General features: G+C 58.4%; 1 protein-coding gene across 2 annotated transcripts; it reads left to right on the top strand.

The window, feature by feature from the left end:
- The first annotated feature begins 1536 nt into the window (after positions 1–1536).
- PNPLA2 (patatin like domain 2, triacylglycerol lipase) lies at positions 1537–14703 on the top strand. 2 transcript variants are annotated; one of them, XM_020979318.2, is made up of 9 exons: positions 1538–1926; positions 5650–5882; positions 6217–6282; positions 6887–7096; positions 8492–8552; positions 8815–9036; positions 12109–12241; positions 13469–13591; positions 13744–14703. In XM_020979318.2, the coding sequence occupies exons 1-9, from the start codon at positions 1740–1742 to the stop codon at positions 13985–13987; spliced, it is 1479 nt and encodes a 492-aa protein (XP_020834977.1). In that variant the 5' UTR covers positions 1538–1739; the 3' UTR covers positions 13988–14703. The 2 variants fall into 2 exon arrangements, with proteins under 2 accessions (XP_078004439.1, XP_020834977.1); XM_078148313.1 differs by lacking the exon at positions 6217–6282 and having other exon boundaries at positions 1537–1926.
- Positions 14704–14967: the final 264 nt, after the last annotated feature.

The following is a 14967-nucleotide window of genomic DNA, read 5'->3' as shown; positions in this document are numbered from 1 at the left end:
TGGGGGATTGGGCATTCCAAGAAGTGGAGCAAGGAGCAGACTGTACCGTTTATTCCTGGATATAGAGGGTGGGGTGAATGATGGGGGACTGAAAATGCATGGGTAGGGTGGAAATGAGGCCAGAGGCCCCAAATCCTCATGTCCTCTGGGTCAGCCCAGGTCCTGGCGGGGGCCCTTGCCCTCTGGCCCTGTTTAAGTAGGGGAGAGGAGCTGGCGCCCCAGTCCCTGGCTGGGCCTTCTGGGGACACAGCTTATTCTCCCATGCCCTGGCCATGTCCAGCTTCTTGGCCACAGACTCAAGACCTCTGATCAGCTGGTCATGGGGAGGGCTGTGAGGCTCTTGCTGGCACCAGTGGGTTTGGGGGCAGGGGCTGTACTTCTGAACTGGCTGGCTGCCTGGAAGTAGCAGTGACCTGGGACAGCAACACAGCTTCAAGGCAGTGGCTTTTGCCTCATCTCCGCTATCCTGGTCTTCCCTATCCCTTCAGTTTGACTACATAGAGCCAGCAGGCCCTATCCTGCCTGACAAGCACACTCCTCCCAGGGTAGAAGAGGGCTCTTGGGCTGTCCTCCCATCTGTCTTGGGGAGGCCCCTGGGTCCCTTGGAGGCTGGATGACGGCATCCTTCCTGCTCAGCAGGACAGTTGCCCTGCCTGGGTCATGGGGAGGGAATCAAAGTTGGGTGCCAATGTGAATGGGTAGAGAGGTAGAGGGACAAGCAGGAAGACTCGGGAGTCAGGTAGATGGGCAGCTCGAAGAGCCCTCTCTCTCCTCCATCAGCTGGAGCAGGCTCAGCGCCTAGACTACTAGGGTTAGTGGGCCTTGGGTCCAAGAGCCTGTGACCTCAGACCGAAGTGCCGACACAGTGTTAAGGAGGGTGATGTCAGCGGGGGTGCGGCAGAGGTGCAAGGGGTAATTGGGGGTGGGGCTGGGGAGTCGGAAGACCTCTGATTGGCCAGAAGTCACTGCCTTGGCCTCACTCAGGGCCCAAACAGAACCTGGTGACCCAGGCAACAAAGCTGGCCTCAGGCCTAGAGCCAGCCTAGGTTCAGGTGTGGGGAGCCAGCGTGTGCCGGGTGATCAGGAGGTGGGGGAGGCCTCTGGGTGTCTGCTGGCCTATTCCCGGTGGGAAGTGGGGGGCAGCAGTGTCTGGAGGCCTCTGGGTGTCTTGTCATGAGAGGCAGGATCCAGGGCTGTTCCATGTGTCCTGAAACAAGCCCATCCTTGAGCGTCTGTCTCTATGAAAGTCCGTGCACACGTGTGTGTGTGTGTGTGTGTGTGTGTGTGTGTGTGTGTGCGTGTGTCCCCGGGGCCGGCGGGCTGAGGGGCTCCCCCAGGGACACTTGGAGGGCAGCGGCCGCTTCCCAGAAGCGCTCCTCCTGAAGGGGCGGTGGGGCCACAGCAGGCTGGCCATTGGGTCCCCCGGCGCTTGGGACTCCGCCCCCAGGCCTGGGCTCTGAGCCGTTAGGGAGAGGCGGAACCTGGGGGGAGGGACACTCAGCCCAGGCCCGCCTCTCGGCCCACTCTCATAACACCGCCTCCTCCGCGCAGCAGGCACTGCTGTATCCGCCTCCCCGGGAGCAGAGCAGAGCAGAGCGAGCCCACTGAGCTGGCCAGCGTCGCAAGCCGGCCTTCAGCAGCCACCCCGGCACCTGTACCCCAGCCCCGCGCCCCTGTACCCCCTTGGGTCCCCGGCCGCTGAGCCCCCGGAGACCCGCGGCCGGCCGGCCGGCCGCGCGATGTTCCCCAAGGAGACGGCGTGGAACATCTCGTTCGCCGGCTGCGGCTTCCTGGGCGTCTACCACATCGGCGTGGCCAGCTGCCTTCGCGAGCACGCACCCTTCCTGGTGGCCAATGCCCGCCGCATCTACGGCGCGTCCGCGGGCGCGCTTACCGCCACCGCGTTGGTCACCGACGCCTGTCTGGGTGAGTGTAGCCAGGCTGTGACAACGCGATGGTGGAGGGGGAGGCCGCCCCGGCTCCCAGACGGTGTCCCAGGGGACGCCCGAGCCCGGGATGTCGGACGTCCGGGCGCCCCTCCGGGCCCAGACGCGAGCTTCAGCCCTGACGGGACGCCCTGTCCCAGAGCCCGGCTCTGCGAATTGCCCGGCGCGCGGAGGGGCGGGGCCCAGGCTTGTTTTCCTCGGCAGGTGCGGGCGGAGCCTGCTTGGGACCGGCCTGTTGGGGGTGGGGGCAGGAGAGAAGCGCCGGGTGGGGGGAGAAGAGTCATGTCTACTAGAAACAGTCAAACTGCCGAGACTGACCTCGGCCCCAAGAACATCGGAGCCCTCCATGGGTGGCTGGGGGGTGGGGGTGGGGTCAGAGGGGTGCCCGGGACCCGCCCAGCCTCTGGGTCCTCCCTGGGCCACTCCGTCACATCTCCCTCTCTCCCCCATCAACCTTCTTGGGGCTCGGGTTCCACCCTCCAGCGCAAAGGGGCCACTGAGCCCCACTTCGGAAGCCCCTACCAGCTCCCCACCCCACCCCCATCTCAGTGCCTCATTCTGGGCTATTTGGGGGCTGTCCTAGGATGCCTTCCGAGGCAGAGGAAGATGGTGCTACAGCCTCTGGTAAACACCCCTGGTCTTGCTCATGGGCTCCAGCCTGTGGGACAGAAAGACTTCCAGAAGTTCTTGAGTTTGGGTCCTTGCCTCAGTTTCCCCTATGAAACCCAAGCAGGAAGTTCTTGACCCCAGGCAGGGTCTGCCCCTTCTGGCTGGCCTGGCTGGGCCCCATTCATTCAAGGCTCTGCCTTTGTTGGCATGGCTTGGACCACCTCTGTCCCAGCACACAGACCTCCCTCCTTTGGAGAAGAGTCAATCTCACTGGTGCTGATGAGCTCAGCTTCTGCACTGGGCCTCGGAACTGCCCACGAAGTCCTTCCTTTCGGGCACAACCAGTGGGAGCTTGGCCCTGGGTCACAGGCACAGGAGGCCTAATGTGATGGTACTTCCTCTCACAGTCAGGGAAACTGAGTCAGGGCCGGGATGACTCACTCTTGGATTCTCAGGCTGATGCCAGATGGAAAGGCAGAAACAGCAGGCACCCTCCCCCCCATTTCTGTCCCCATTTGCCGCCTTGTAACCCCTGCAGCTGGCTAGGGTGATGTTGGAATTTGTAGGGGGCTCAGGCTGACTACCTCCTTATTCCCGGGGCTCCATGGGCCCCTCTGGCTTTAGGAGGCCTTTAGGAAGTCTGACAGCCTCTGTCCTCTGTCCTAGTCCCTGAGGGCTAGGGGCCAAGGGATCCTAGGATGCACGGGGTACCTCTGCCACGGCTCTTGTCAGGACAGGGGGCCTGAGGCCTATCCTGGGCGCCGCCCCTCCCCCCCAGGACTCATCAGGTCCAGCCAAACTGCTGCTTCCCCTTCTCCCAGATGTAGAGGGGTCCAGGACCTGCTTGACTGAAGGGTGGGGCTGCCTTCCCCATAGGCCCCAGCTGCTCCGGCCACCTCTGTTCTCAAGAGGTGACCTTTGCCTCTGCCCAGCTCAGTTCCGGAGTCTTGGAGATGGGGAGCCTTCCCTACGTCTGACTTTCCTGTCCCACAGAGGGCGCCCTCAGCTCGGTGGGGGGGAGGTTGGCAGACGGAGAGGAGGGAAGCCCTGGGTGAGGGGGCTCATGTGGTTGTTCAGCCCAATTTCAGCCTTTCCAGGGGCTCTATCCTGAAGCCTCCCTTTATGAGCTTGGGCAAGGCCTTCTCTTGTCAGCCTCAGTTTTTTCATTTGCAAAATGGGGCTGATACTGGCATTCAGAAATAGGACTTGGGGTATAGTAGGAACCCCCCCCCCCGTCAGGTTGGGAGGCCAAGGCCAACAGGTTGAATAGAGCTTAGGCTCAGCCCTGCCCATTCAGGGTGAGAGGGCACTCACTTTACACAGCATGCATGGTGGGGTTTTTTTTTGGGGGGGGGCAGGTTAGATGACTTGTCCAGGGTTACACAGCTAGCATGTGTCTGAGGCTGGATTTGAACTCAGGTCCTTCTGACTCCAGGGCCAGTGCTGTATCCACAGTGACCTGAGACTCTGTTTCCTAGCCCTCTTAGGTGGGAGGAGACATGCTCTCACCCTCAGGCCAGTTGTCCTTCCCCAATTCCTCCTCTCTGTTGCTTGTTGTGTGTGTGTGTGTGGGGGGGTGCTTGTGTAAAGTGATGCCACCCCCAATTTCTCCAGTACTAGGGAGGGGTGATGGTTCTGAAAGCAGAAGGCCAGGTCCTGGCTGGTTTGTACCAGGGCCCCAGGGAAGATACTCTTGAGGCTCATCTTTGATGCCGCCCCCCCCCCCGCCCACCTGGGAAAGAGGATGCAGACTGGAGCCCTCTCCTGCTCCTTCCCCTGGATCCCTTTAGGTCCTGCCCAGGAGAACCCCAGCCATGATTCCGGCTGAGACGGAAAGCCTGAAGTGGCTTTGGAGGGATCTTGTGGAACCCTCCCCTTTTAGAGATGGGTGAAGTGAGGCCAGAATGGGCTGGGAAAGGACCAGATGGCTGGCTGCTAATCAGATCTCACTCTCAGATGGGAGAGGGACCATCCCTGAGATTTCATTGATTGAGAAATCCCAGAGGTGGAAAGTCCCTTTGCCAGTGCCAGTGGCCACCTTCTCTGGCCCTCGTGGCTTCCGTGTCAAACAGCTGCCAAGCCCCAAGGACGAAGTTAGGGGTAGAGCCATCCAGATGAGAGCTCAGATCACCCTGGCCCTAGGGGCCATCTCCTGCTCAGATGGCATAGGAAACACTGCCCATGTGTGAGCCAGGACAAACAAGGTCACTGCTTGCAGAGCCTCTGAAAGCAGTTCAGAGCTCTGTCCTTAACCAGCTTTGGTGAAGGGGGGCATGGAGAGAGAAGGGAGGAGGGGGAGGGAGGAGGAGAGGAGAAAGAAAGAGGGAGAGAGAGGGAGAGAGAGACGGATACAGAAATGGGGGGGGAGTGATTGAGAGTGAGTTTCATTTTTCCAGTCTCATCTTCAGGGAAAGTGCCCAAGGTCACCAACTTGAGTAGTGAGTAGCAGGCCCTAGATGGCATGTAATGCCCACAGCCTGGCTCTGTTCCAGGCATGTGATGGGTGGATGGGGCCTCCTGGCCCCAGCTCCAGGGGAGAACCCTGGCCCTTGGGTCCTGTGTGGCTGAGCAGAAGTTAGTTGGGGCTTCTTGCCCCCCTCCCCAGAGTTTCTGCTGGCAGATGCCTCACCCCCATTCCAGGTATCTGCATTGGCCTGATATCCCCCTCCCTCTGCTCCCGCAATGCCAGGGCTAGGGCTTCTTGAACCAGATCCTGTGAAAGCCCTAGAACAGACCAGGACCAGCCTCTGCCCCTGGGGCCTCCTGCATATGTGCTTGGGAGGGGTCAGCTCAGGCAGGAGCAGGCACACAATCTCTCATCCTCCTGCCTTAGGCTGGGGTGTGTGTGTGGGGGGGTGCTCTTCTCAGGCCTCTCTCTCACCAGGAAAGGAGTCAGACCTCCTGCAGCTGAGACCCTTTAGCCAGCCCGTCATGCATGAAAGTACCCAAAGAGAATCACGGGTAGCGTTCCCCTCATTTTGGAGGTTAGGGAGCTGAGGCCCAGAGATTGGCAGAATGTGAGGTGAGGGTGCATTTGTGGACCCCAGGATCAAGGCCTTAGGTATCGCCCTCTGACCTCTTCATCTCACCCCAGGTGAGGCTGGTGCCAACATCATCGAGGTGTCCAAGGAGGCAAGAAAGCGCTTCCTGGGGCCCCTACACCCCTCCTTCAACCTGGTGAAGATTATTCGTGGGTGCCTCCTGAAGACTCTGCCAGCTGATGCCCATGAGCATGCCAATGGGCGCTTAGGCATCTCCCTGACCCGGGTGTCGGATGGCGAGAACGTGCTCCTATCCCATTTCAGTTCTAGGGAGGAGCTTGTCCAGGTGTGTGTGTGTGAATGTGTATATGTGTGTGAATGTGAGTATGTGTGAGCATGTGTGTGTGAGTAAGTATATGAGTGTGTGTGTGTATGTGTGAGTATATGTGTGAGCACATGTGTGAGTATGAATATATGTGTGTGTGTGTGTGTGTGTGTGTGTGTGTACACACATGAGACAGCACCAGGGTTGGGGGGGCACGTATGTCTCCTCTAGGTGGGGGGGTTTGCCCACGTGTATGCCCATGCACATGCATGGGGCACACACACACACACACACAGGGCACACTGTGGGTGGGCTTGGCCTGTTTCAGGCCCTCATTCCTGTCTCTGTCTTGTAGGCCAACGTCTGCAGTACCTTTATCCCAGTGTACTGTGGGCTCATCCCACCGACCCTGCAGGGTGTGGTGAGTGCCACCCCGTCCTGGCTTCCTCTCTACTTGGCAGGGCAAGGGTAGGGGGTAGGAGCACGCATTGAATACCACGGACCTCCCTGGGCTGGGGAAGAAGGCTCCTGGGAGCTACTGCCTTCCACGAGTTACACAATTGTGAGGCCTCCTTTGGGGAAGTTCTGGGGCCAGGCCCGTCTGTCCTCAGCAGCAGCTGCGGATGGCGTGCCCAAGCCAGGGGAGGGGGGGCAGAGGGTCTGATCTGGCCCAGTGGGTAAAAGGCCACAGCATGGAGCTGGCATCAGGCAGAAGTGGTTAATAATAGCCCTGGAGAGGCCAGAAAGAGACGGAGTGGTTCCATGAAGTAGGTGCCAAAGTAGCCTTGCCACGCCACCCCCACCCCCTGAGCCAGCCTCTCCTGGCCTTTAAGGGGGACATGGGCGCTGGAGGATGGGCAGGCCTTTGGGCTGGGGGTGCTGGGGGATGGGAAGGCCTTTGGGCTGTGGGTGCTGGGGGATGGGCAGGCCTTTGGGCTGTGGGTACTGGCGGATGGGCAGGCCTGGGCTGTGGGAGGGGGGCAGTTGGAAGACTAATTAACGGCCCTTCTGCTGGTGGCCCACAGCGTTACGTGGATGGTGGCATTTCGGACAACCTGCCCCTCTATGAACTGAAGAACACGATCACTGTGTCCCCATTCTCAGGGGAGAGCGACATCTGCCCCCAGGACAGCTCTACCAACATCCACGAGCTCCGGGTCACCAACACCAGCATCCAGTTCAACCTTCGAAACCTCTACCGGCTCTCCAAGGCTCTCTTCCCCCCAGAGCCCCTGGTAAGGGCCACACACATTGATGGCACACCTGCTGCAGGCCAGGCCTGGGCCTGAGTGCTTTCGAGTTCTGATCTCACAGCCATGCTAAGGCAGGACGTGTTGTTATTATTCCCATATTGCAGATGAGGAAACAGGCAAAGAGAAGGGAAGTGACTTTCCCAGGGTCACACAGCTAGGAAGTGGCGTCTTCCAGATGCCCAGCCCAGTGGCACCATCTAGCCTTCATTAGGAGATTGTATCAGAGCTGATCCTAGAGGGAGCTTAGAGTCAGGGAGGCCAAGAGGAGGAGGGAGGCATTGTTATTGGCCCAGGAGCAAAGTCCACAGCGGGCTCAGGCAGAGAGGGCAGGCTGAGTCCAAGGAGCTTCGGGTCAGCGTCTGGCTGGGATGGGCTGCGCTGTTCTTGAGGCAGAGCAGTCGGCCAGGAGCCTGGAGAGGCGGGCTTGAGGCTGTGGCTGCTGTGCTGGCCGGCTTTGCCTTCCAGATGGAATGCGGAGGCAGCTCCGGGGGTGCAGAGATGGAGACACGAAGGAGAGGCTCAGTGGACTTAGCAGCTGCCAGGATGGAGGGCGAGAGTGGCCAGCCTGGGGAGTTCCTTCCGTGCTCATGGGATGGGGAGGCTGATCTTGGAGTCTGGGGGAGAGACGTTTTGGACAGGTGGAGTGTGAGAGGGGGAAACTGTCCAGCAGGTCAGGCTGTGGGGCTTTGGCTGCATGTGCTTATGGAGCAGAGATGAGCCTGATGCCCGTGGATGCTGAGCTCACTGAGGGAGAGAGAGGGGCACAGAGCCCTGGGGAGCCCCATGCCCTACTCTGATATTCAGGGCCAGCAAGGGAGGCTAAGAGGGGTCAGCCATGGCAAAGGAACCAGCAGGGAGGTTTACAGGGGCCCAAAAGGAAAGGATCCAGGGGAGAGGGGGAGCAGTGGCACCAAGGAAGGCCAAGAACGGGCCATCACACTTGCCCGGTGCCCGGCGCCCAGCGGTGTCCAGCACAGGCAGGGGTTTTTATAAGGAGATCCAAGCAGGGACGCAGAAGGGGCTTGGGAGCTCCCCCTGAAATCCCAGAGTTGGCTGGCCTGCCTGAGGGTGGATGGGATGGCCCTTTCCCAGAGGCCTCCAGGCCTGGGGTGCCATGGTCTGTTGGTCCAGCTTGGATGCCCTGACCTGGGGAAGCAGGGCCTCTCCTGGAGTCGGGAGCCTTCCCCTCCGTTCTGAGGCCAGCCTTGGGGGCCTGAGAGATACCTTCCAGGCAGGGGGGGAACCTGTCTTCCCTTGGTTTTTCTCACATCAAAGCCCACAGTGATGGAGTTTGGGGGGAGGGCTCACCAAAAGGGCACAGCCAGATTCCAGAACTCCCCTCTATCCCTCCCCAACCTGTTCATCCCCCTGTCTCAGGTGCTGAGGGAGATGTGCAAACAGGGATATAGGGATGGCCTTCGCTTTCTGCGGCGGAATGGTGAGTGGGGGCCCCAGACCCCTGAGAGGGGAGGCCTGAGCCCAAGTGGCAGCAGGGGGCCCCCAGCTCTAAAAAAATGCTTTTTTCATCTTTGGAAGGGAAAGAAGGGGGTGGTGGAAGGCAGTGGGCGGTGTGGGGGGAACTGGTCCCCATGTTGCATTAGACTGAGGCCTCTGCTGCCCCCTGCTGGGAAAATGGAGAGGTGCACCCCTCTGCACCACCCTCCACCCCACCCCAAGCTGATCTTGTCTTAACTGCCCAGGTCTCCTGAACCGTCCCAACCCACTGCTGGCACTGCCCCCTTCTGGGAAGGCCCCAACCCCAGAGGAGGAGAAGGAGGAAGATGATGGGGAAAAGGAGCAGCCAGTGGTGGCTGAGATGGCAGTGGTCCGAGCCCAGGCCAGGCAGGGCAAGCTGCCCCAGGGGAATAGAGACCCTACTGAAGACCATATCCTGGAGCACCTCCCAGCAAGGCTCAATGAAGGTACCCCTGCTTGAGGATCTAGGGGAGGGGCCAGGATCCTGGGCCCCGGGTTTAGGAGAGGGAGGCCGTGGGTGAAGGCTTTTCAGGGCAGAGGCCAGTCTCCCGAGAGGTGATTCACCTCCAGACAAGGGTCCAGGAGGGATTTGAGCACAGGTCTCTGCTGACTCCAGGGTCAGCTCTCTGGCCGCTAACTGCCACTGAAGAGAGGCCACTGAAGGCCAGTTAGGCTGAAAAAACCTCCTCCCAGGGAGAGCTGCTTGGGTCCTTCAGGCTGGATCACCGTAGGTTAGGGAAGACATAGTGGAGATCCCTTTGGTGTGGGGTTTGGGGCCGTCTTCCAGCCTGTGACTCTGTGACATGAGAACTCTATACAAGGAAAAGGTTATTCTGCAGAACAGGGATTGAGGAGCACACAGACTGAGGCTGGATGTCAGGAAGAGCTTTGAAGCAATGAGAGCTGGTGGCAGATAGCAGATTCCTCTAGGGGTAGGGGGGCATGGGTACAATTCTGACGAGGAATGGCTAGAACCAGAGGCCAGCCAATGGTGTGGGGCCGGGCAGATGAGAGGAACCCAGACTGTGTTAGACCTGAGGCGCGGGTCAATCAGCAAACATTAATTAAGCAGGCACTGTGCTAACTAAGGACTGGGGGGAAAAGCAGACCCTGTTCTCAAAGAGCTTATAGTCTAATGAGGAAGAAAATGCACAAGATGAAATGAACAGACCCTCAGCCCCAGCCTCAGAAGAGGGAGTGAAGAGTATAGGAGGGCTCCTAGGCTATGAGCCTGGTGACTGGGAGGACATCAGGGCCCTGATAGTCATTGATAGGGGAGCTTGGAAGAGGAGGAGAGATCATGAGCTCAGTTTTGGTCATGGTAAGTTCAAGATGTCTGTGGTTCATCCTGTTAGAGATGTCAAATATATAGCTAGAGATGTAAGGAGAGAAGTGAGGGCTAGATACATAGATATGAGATTCCTTGGCATAGAGATGGCCGTTGAATCCATGGGAGCTGAGATCACCAGGTGAATCAGTAGAGAGAGAGCAGAGGGCCCAGGACAGACTCCTGAGGGACACCCATGGTTAGAGGGCATGACGTGGAGGAAGAGCCAGTGAAGGAGATAGAGGAGCACCAGAGAGGGAGGAGGACAACTGGGAGAGTGTGGGGGGCTTGAAAACCTAGAGAGAAGAGAGGACCCAGGAGGAGAGAGCAACCAGCAGCATTCAAGACTGCAGAGAGGTTGAGGAGAAGGATGGAGAAAAGGCCACTAATGAGGATGGGTTTGGCCATGAAGAGGTCGTGGGTGACTTCAGTGGAATGGTGAGGTCAAAAGCCAGACTGTGGAATTAAGAGAGGAAGCGCAGGCATTGCGCGGGGGCGGCTTCAAGGTTGGCCACAGAAGGGAGGAGAGCCAGGGGATGAATGGCTTGAGGGAGGGCTCTTTGAGGATGTGGGAGCCTCTTGTTTGTAGACAGCAGACAGCATCCAGGGCTCAGGGTGGCAGAGGGGGCGGTCTGCTGGAGGAGCTGGGGTGGGAGGGCACCACTTGAGCAGGAAGCCACCTCATCGTGTGAGACTGCAGTGAAGGACAGAGGGGCAGAAGGCATCTGATGATGGGAAGTGAGGAGAGGAGGGGGGGGGGGAAGGAACAAGCATTTATTTTATTTAAAAAATGTTGATATTTCATTTTTTTCCAATTACATGTAAAAACAATTTTTAACATCCATATAAAAATTTTTTTGAGTTTCAAATTCCCTCCCTCCTTGAGAAGGCAAGCAATTTGATATAGATGACATATGTGCAGGCATGCAAAACATTGCCATATTATCTATGTTGAAAAAGAAAATGCAGCCCAACCCCCCCCCGAAAGTAAAAAGAAAAAACGTACGCTTCAGTCTGCACTCAGACGCCATCAGTTCTTTCTGTGGAGATGGATGGCATTTTTCATCACGAGTACTTTGGAATTGTCTTGAGAACAGCGAAGTCGTTCCCAGTTGATCATTGTTACAGCGTGGCAGCTATTGTGTACAATGTTCTCCTCGATCTACTCGCTCCCCTCAGCCTCAGACCATACAGGTCTTCCCAGGTCTTTCTGAGGTCCGCCCGCCCATCAGTTCTTACAGCACAAATGGTGTTCCATCACAATCACAGGCGGACTTCATACTGCTCTGTGTGCGTTGTACTAAGTGCTTCACAAATACAATTTCATTTGATCCCCGAGATAGCCCTGCAGAGTAGGTGCTATTATTGCCCCCATTTTACAGTTGAAGAAACTGAGGCAGACAGAGGTTAATTGATTTGCCCAGGGACTCACAGCTAGTAAGTGCGTTTGAGCTCCACTCTTCCTGACTCCAGGACCAGTGCTCACCACAAGCTCTCGGTGAACGGCCACAGGTTTTTGGCCACAATAGGATGCAGAGATGTCAGCTGAGAAGGTGGAAGAGTCTCTGGGACAGGTGGGAGAGTGAGCTGAGGAGACAGTGTAGCAGGGTTGCCTGGCAGCAGTACGGGTCTGGTGGAGGCCGTGTCCCCTCTATCTGGAATGTACTCAATCAGTGATTTTCTCCAGCTCTGTTCAGCAGCAGGTGTGTGTGTGTGTGTGTGTGTGTGTGTGTGTGTGTGTGTGAGAGAGAGAGAGAGAGAGAGAGAGAGAGAGAGAGAGAGAGAGAAGGTGACTCATGGGGGAGATCTCTGGCTGAGGCTTGGCTGGCCAAGATCAGCCATACAACCAGGGGGTCAAGATGGGGAAAGGAGGGGAGAGTGGCTGGTGCAGGGGAGATGGGCTGGAGGTCACAGTATGGGTAGATGACAGGGCTCGGGGTTGTAAGGCAGAGGGACAGATTGTGACCAGGTGATGGGATTTCAGAGTTTGTGAATGTGGAGGTGGTTGCTTTGCGGCTGGTGGCCCTGACCTTCTCTCTGTGTGTCTGAGGTGGGGGGGAGGAACAGGAGGAGAGCAGCCATTGGTCAGGAAGCTGCCTCAGGCCCCGGGCTGAGTCGCCATGGATGAGCCTACCTTCCTTTGCCCGGCTTAGAGAGCGGGTGTGGACACGCGCGCCCTTCCCTCTTGCAGCCCTGCTGGAAGCCTGTGTGGAACCCAAGGACTTCATGAGCACCCTCTCCAATACGCTCCCTGTCCGACTAGCCACTGCCATGATGGTACCCTACACCCTGCCCCTGGAGAGCGCAGTGTCCTTCACCATTCGGTGAGTGAACCCAGCCAGCTGTGGCTCAGTCCGTGGTGTGGCTGGTAAGGATGGTAAGGACAGACGGGGACAGGAGGGAGCCCAGGCCTTGACACTCCACCAGTCCCACCTTGCCCAGGGAGAAAACAGGCCTACAGCACCCCAGCTCACGGCAAAATGGCACACATTCCGGGGGGAGGGTTGGTGATCTGGGAAGCTCAGCTTCCTGGAGGAGGTGGCTGTGAAGGTTTGGAAGGGATGGCACTGGGGAGCAGGGAAGGGAGATTTGTAATCCAGACTGGGGAGGTGGGAAGAGACCAATGTGTGTGTGTGTGTGTGTGTGTGTGTGTATGCCTGTGAATGTGTGCACACATGTGAATGAAGGGAGAGAAGACTGGAGGATGGTGTTGAGGGAGGGGAGTGAAGGGGTCAGGGTTCTATTGGAGGACTATTAGTTTGGCCTCTGTGTTATGGATGGTACCCTGGGGACAGGAGGCCACTGACCCCTGTAAGAAGCTTTTTTTTTTTGCTAGGTAATGGGGTTAAGTGACTTGCCCAGGGTCACACAGCTAGTGAGTGTGTCAAGTGTCTGAGGCTGGATTTGAACTCAGGGCCTCCTGACTCCAGGGCTGGTGCTCTATCCACTGCATCACCTAGCTGCCCTTGTAGAAAGCTTTTTGTCATAGTCCAGGAGAGAGTCTGAGGGTGGGATAAGAGTGGATATATTATGGAGACAAATTACAGACCCAGAATTGGTTGGAAATAGCATCCTATTGGGGAGCAGGGTGGTATAGCGAGGGGAGAGATTCCAGGATGATTCCTTGGTTGGGAACCTGGGTGGCTTCAGCAGGAATGGGCCCCTGGGGGGTGGGGTGAGGGGGATGGGGTTCAGTAAGGCCTCTATGTCGCCTGGAGTTCAGGGTCGGGGGTGCGGAGTCATCTGGGCAGAACAGGGGAAGGTGGGAGCCACAGAAGTAGTTGGGCTCATGACTGAGGAAGAGAATGTCAGAAGAGGCTGAGGGCTAAGGACCCTTGTGGCTACAGGAGGGGAGAGGGAGCCAGGGAGCCAGCTGGAGGGGGGCGTCCAGGAGAGGCTCTGGGGACTTGGACACATCCAGTGGGGCAGGGGCAGGGAAGCCCCAAGTGTGCAAGGGAAGGGGGTCCAGAGGGGGACTGTGGAGGCCAGGCGGCCGCTGGAGGGGGCCCACCTTGGCCTGCCTTCTCACCATCCCCCTACCCCATGTGCAGCCTGCTGGAGTGGCTCCCCGACGTCCCAGAGGACATTCGGTGGTTGAAAGAGCAGACAGGAAGCATCTGCCAGTACCTGGTGATGAGAGCCAAGAGGAAGCTGGGCAGCCATCTTTGTACCAGGTACCTGTGAGCTGGGGTCTCTGCTGGATCTCTGCCTCTGGCTGGCTCAGAGAGACCCAAGGCGCAGCTCCAGCCTCCTCCCCCCAGGGTCAGGGGGGCAGCCTCTTTCTTTTCCTCTGCCCCCATGACACTTCCTTGACCTTGCCTTCCAGGTTCACTGACCCCCTGGAGCTGCGTCGGACACAGTCTCTGCCCTCAGTGCCCACGACCTTTTACAGAGGCGCCTTGCCCCGCTGGATGCGAAACAATTTGTCGCTGGCTGACGCGGTGGCCAAATGGGAGGAGTGCCAGCGGCAGCTCCTGCTGGGTCTGTTTTGTACCAACGTCGCCTTTCCCCCAGATGCCCTCCGAATGAAGCCCCCCCCCTTGGGGCCCCCTGCCCTCCCCCACCACTGAGAGCCCTGAGGCTCCCCCCCAGCACTCCCTCCCCCCCTGGACTCAGTACCAGGCTTCCCCCTTTGCCCGGGGCCTGGGTCTGTCCTAGGGAGGGAGGGAGGGAGGGAGACTAAGTCTCCCTCAGATAGTAATTAGGCGTCCTAGGTCCCAGGCTTGGTGCTTCTAGATGGGAAGGGGCTGCAGGGCCGAGGGGATTGGGGGTTGATGAGCAGAGTAGACTTGGCTGAACACACACATCTGCTGCGCCCCCTCTGGGAGCACATTCCATCGGTGCCCCTCCCTGTCTCTCTGACTTCTTGGGGGAGGGGCCTGCCGCCTCAGCTCTGTCCCAGGAGCATTGCCTACCCAGAGCGAGCTGAGTCCAGGGGCTTCCTGAGTCCTGGAGGGCTGCTGTTTGGGGGCAGGAACCACAAGGTGGGGGCTGTGCCTCATTTTCCCTGCCTTTACCCCCTGGCCTCAGCCAGCTTTTTGGAGCTTTAGGCCCTCTGAGTAAGCAGAAGCAAGAATGCCTGGTGTCTGTCCCTGCCTGGGGAGTGGTGTCTGGACCTCGGGAGGAATGGTCAGACCGGGTTGTGGGCTGGGGTGAATATATGCCCACCCCTCCAGGAGCAGTATTACCGCCTGCTTGTGCCTACTCCCCGAATTTGACTGAAGAATGTATGCAGAATTATTTATTTCGGTGACAACAGGTGTAACAATAAAGGCTGGAGCTCAGGCCTGCTGCCTTGTTCCTGGGTCTAGGGCAGGACCTGGTTTCAAATCCTGCCCTTGGCTCCTTCCTAGTTACCGGCCCTTGGGCAAAAAAGTCCCACACAGTGTCAGGCTGGGAGGTATTGCAGGCCTGGAATCCAACTTGCAGCTGCCTCAGAATCCTCCGGAGACCCGGCCTGGGAGCTTTGCAGCCCCGGATCATGCCCAGTACCCCCACCTTCCCCCTTCCCCCATTGCTCCTAGCTCTGGAGTCAGTGCAGTAAACATTA

This window comes from Phascolarctos cinereus, unplaced genomic scaffold, assembly GCF_003287225.1.
Source record: "Phascolarctos cinereus isolate Bilbo 61053 unplaced genomic scaffold, phaCin_HiC Scaffold_9;HRSCAF=440, whole genome shotgun sequence".
Classification (NCBI taxonomy): domain Eukaryota; kingdom Metazoa; phylum Chordata; class Mammalia; order Diprotodontia; family Phascolarctidae; genus Phascolarctos; species Phascolarctos cinereus.
Note: the sequence above shows the minus strand (reverse complement) of the source record. Positions and strands in the feature narration are given on the sequence as shown.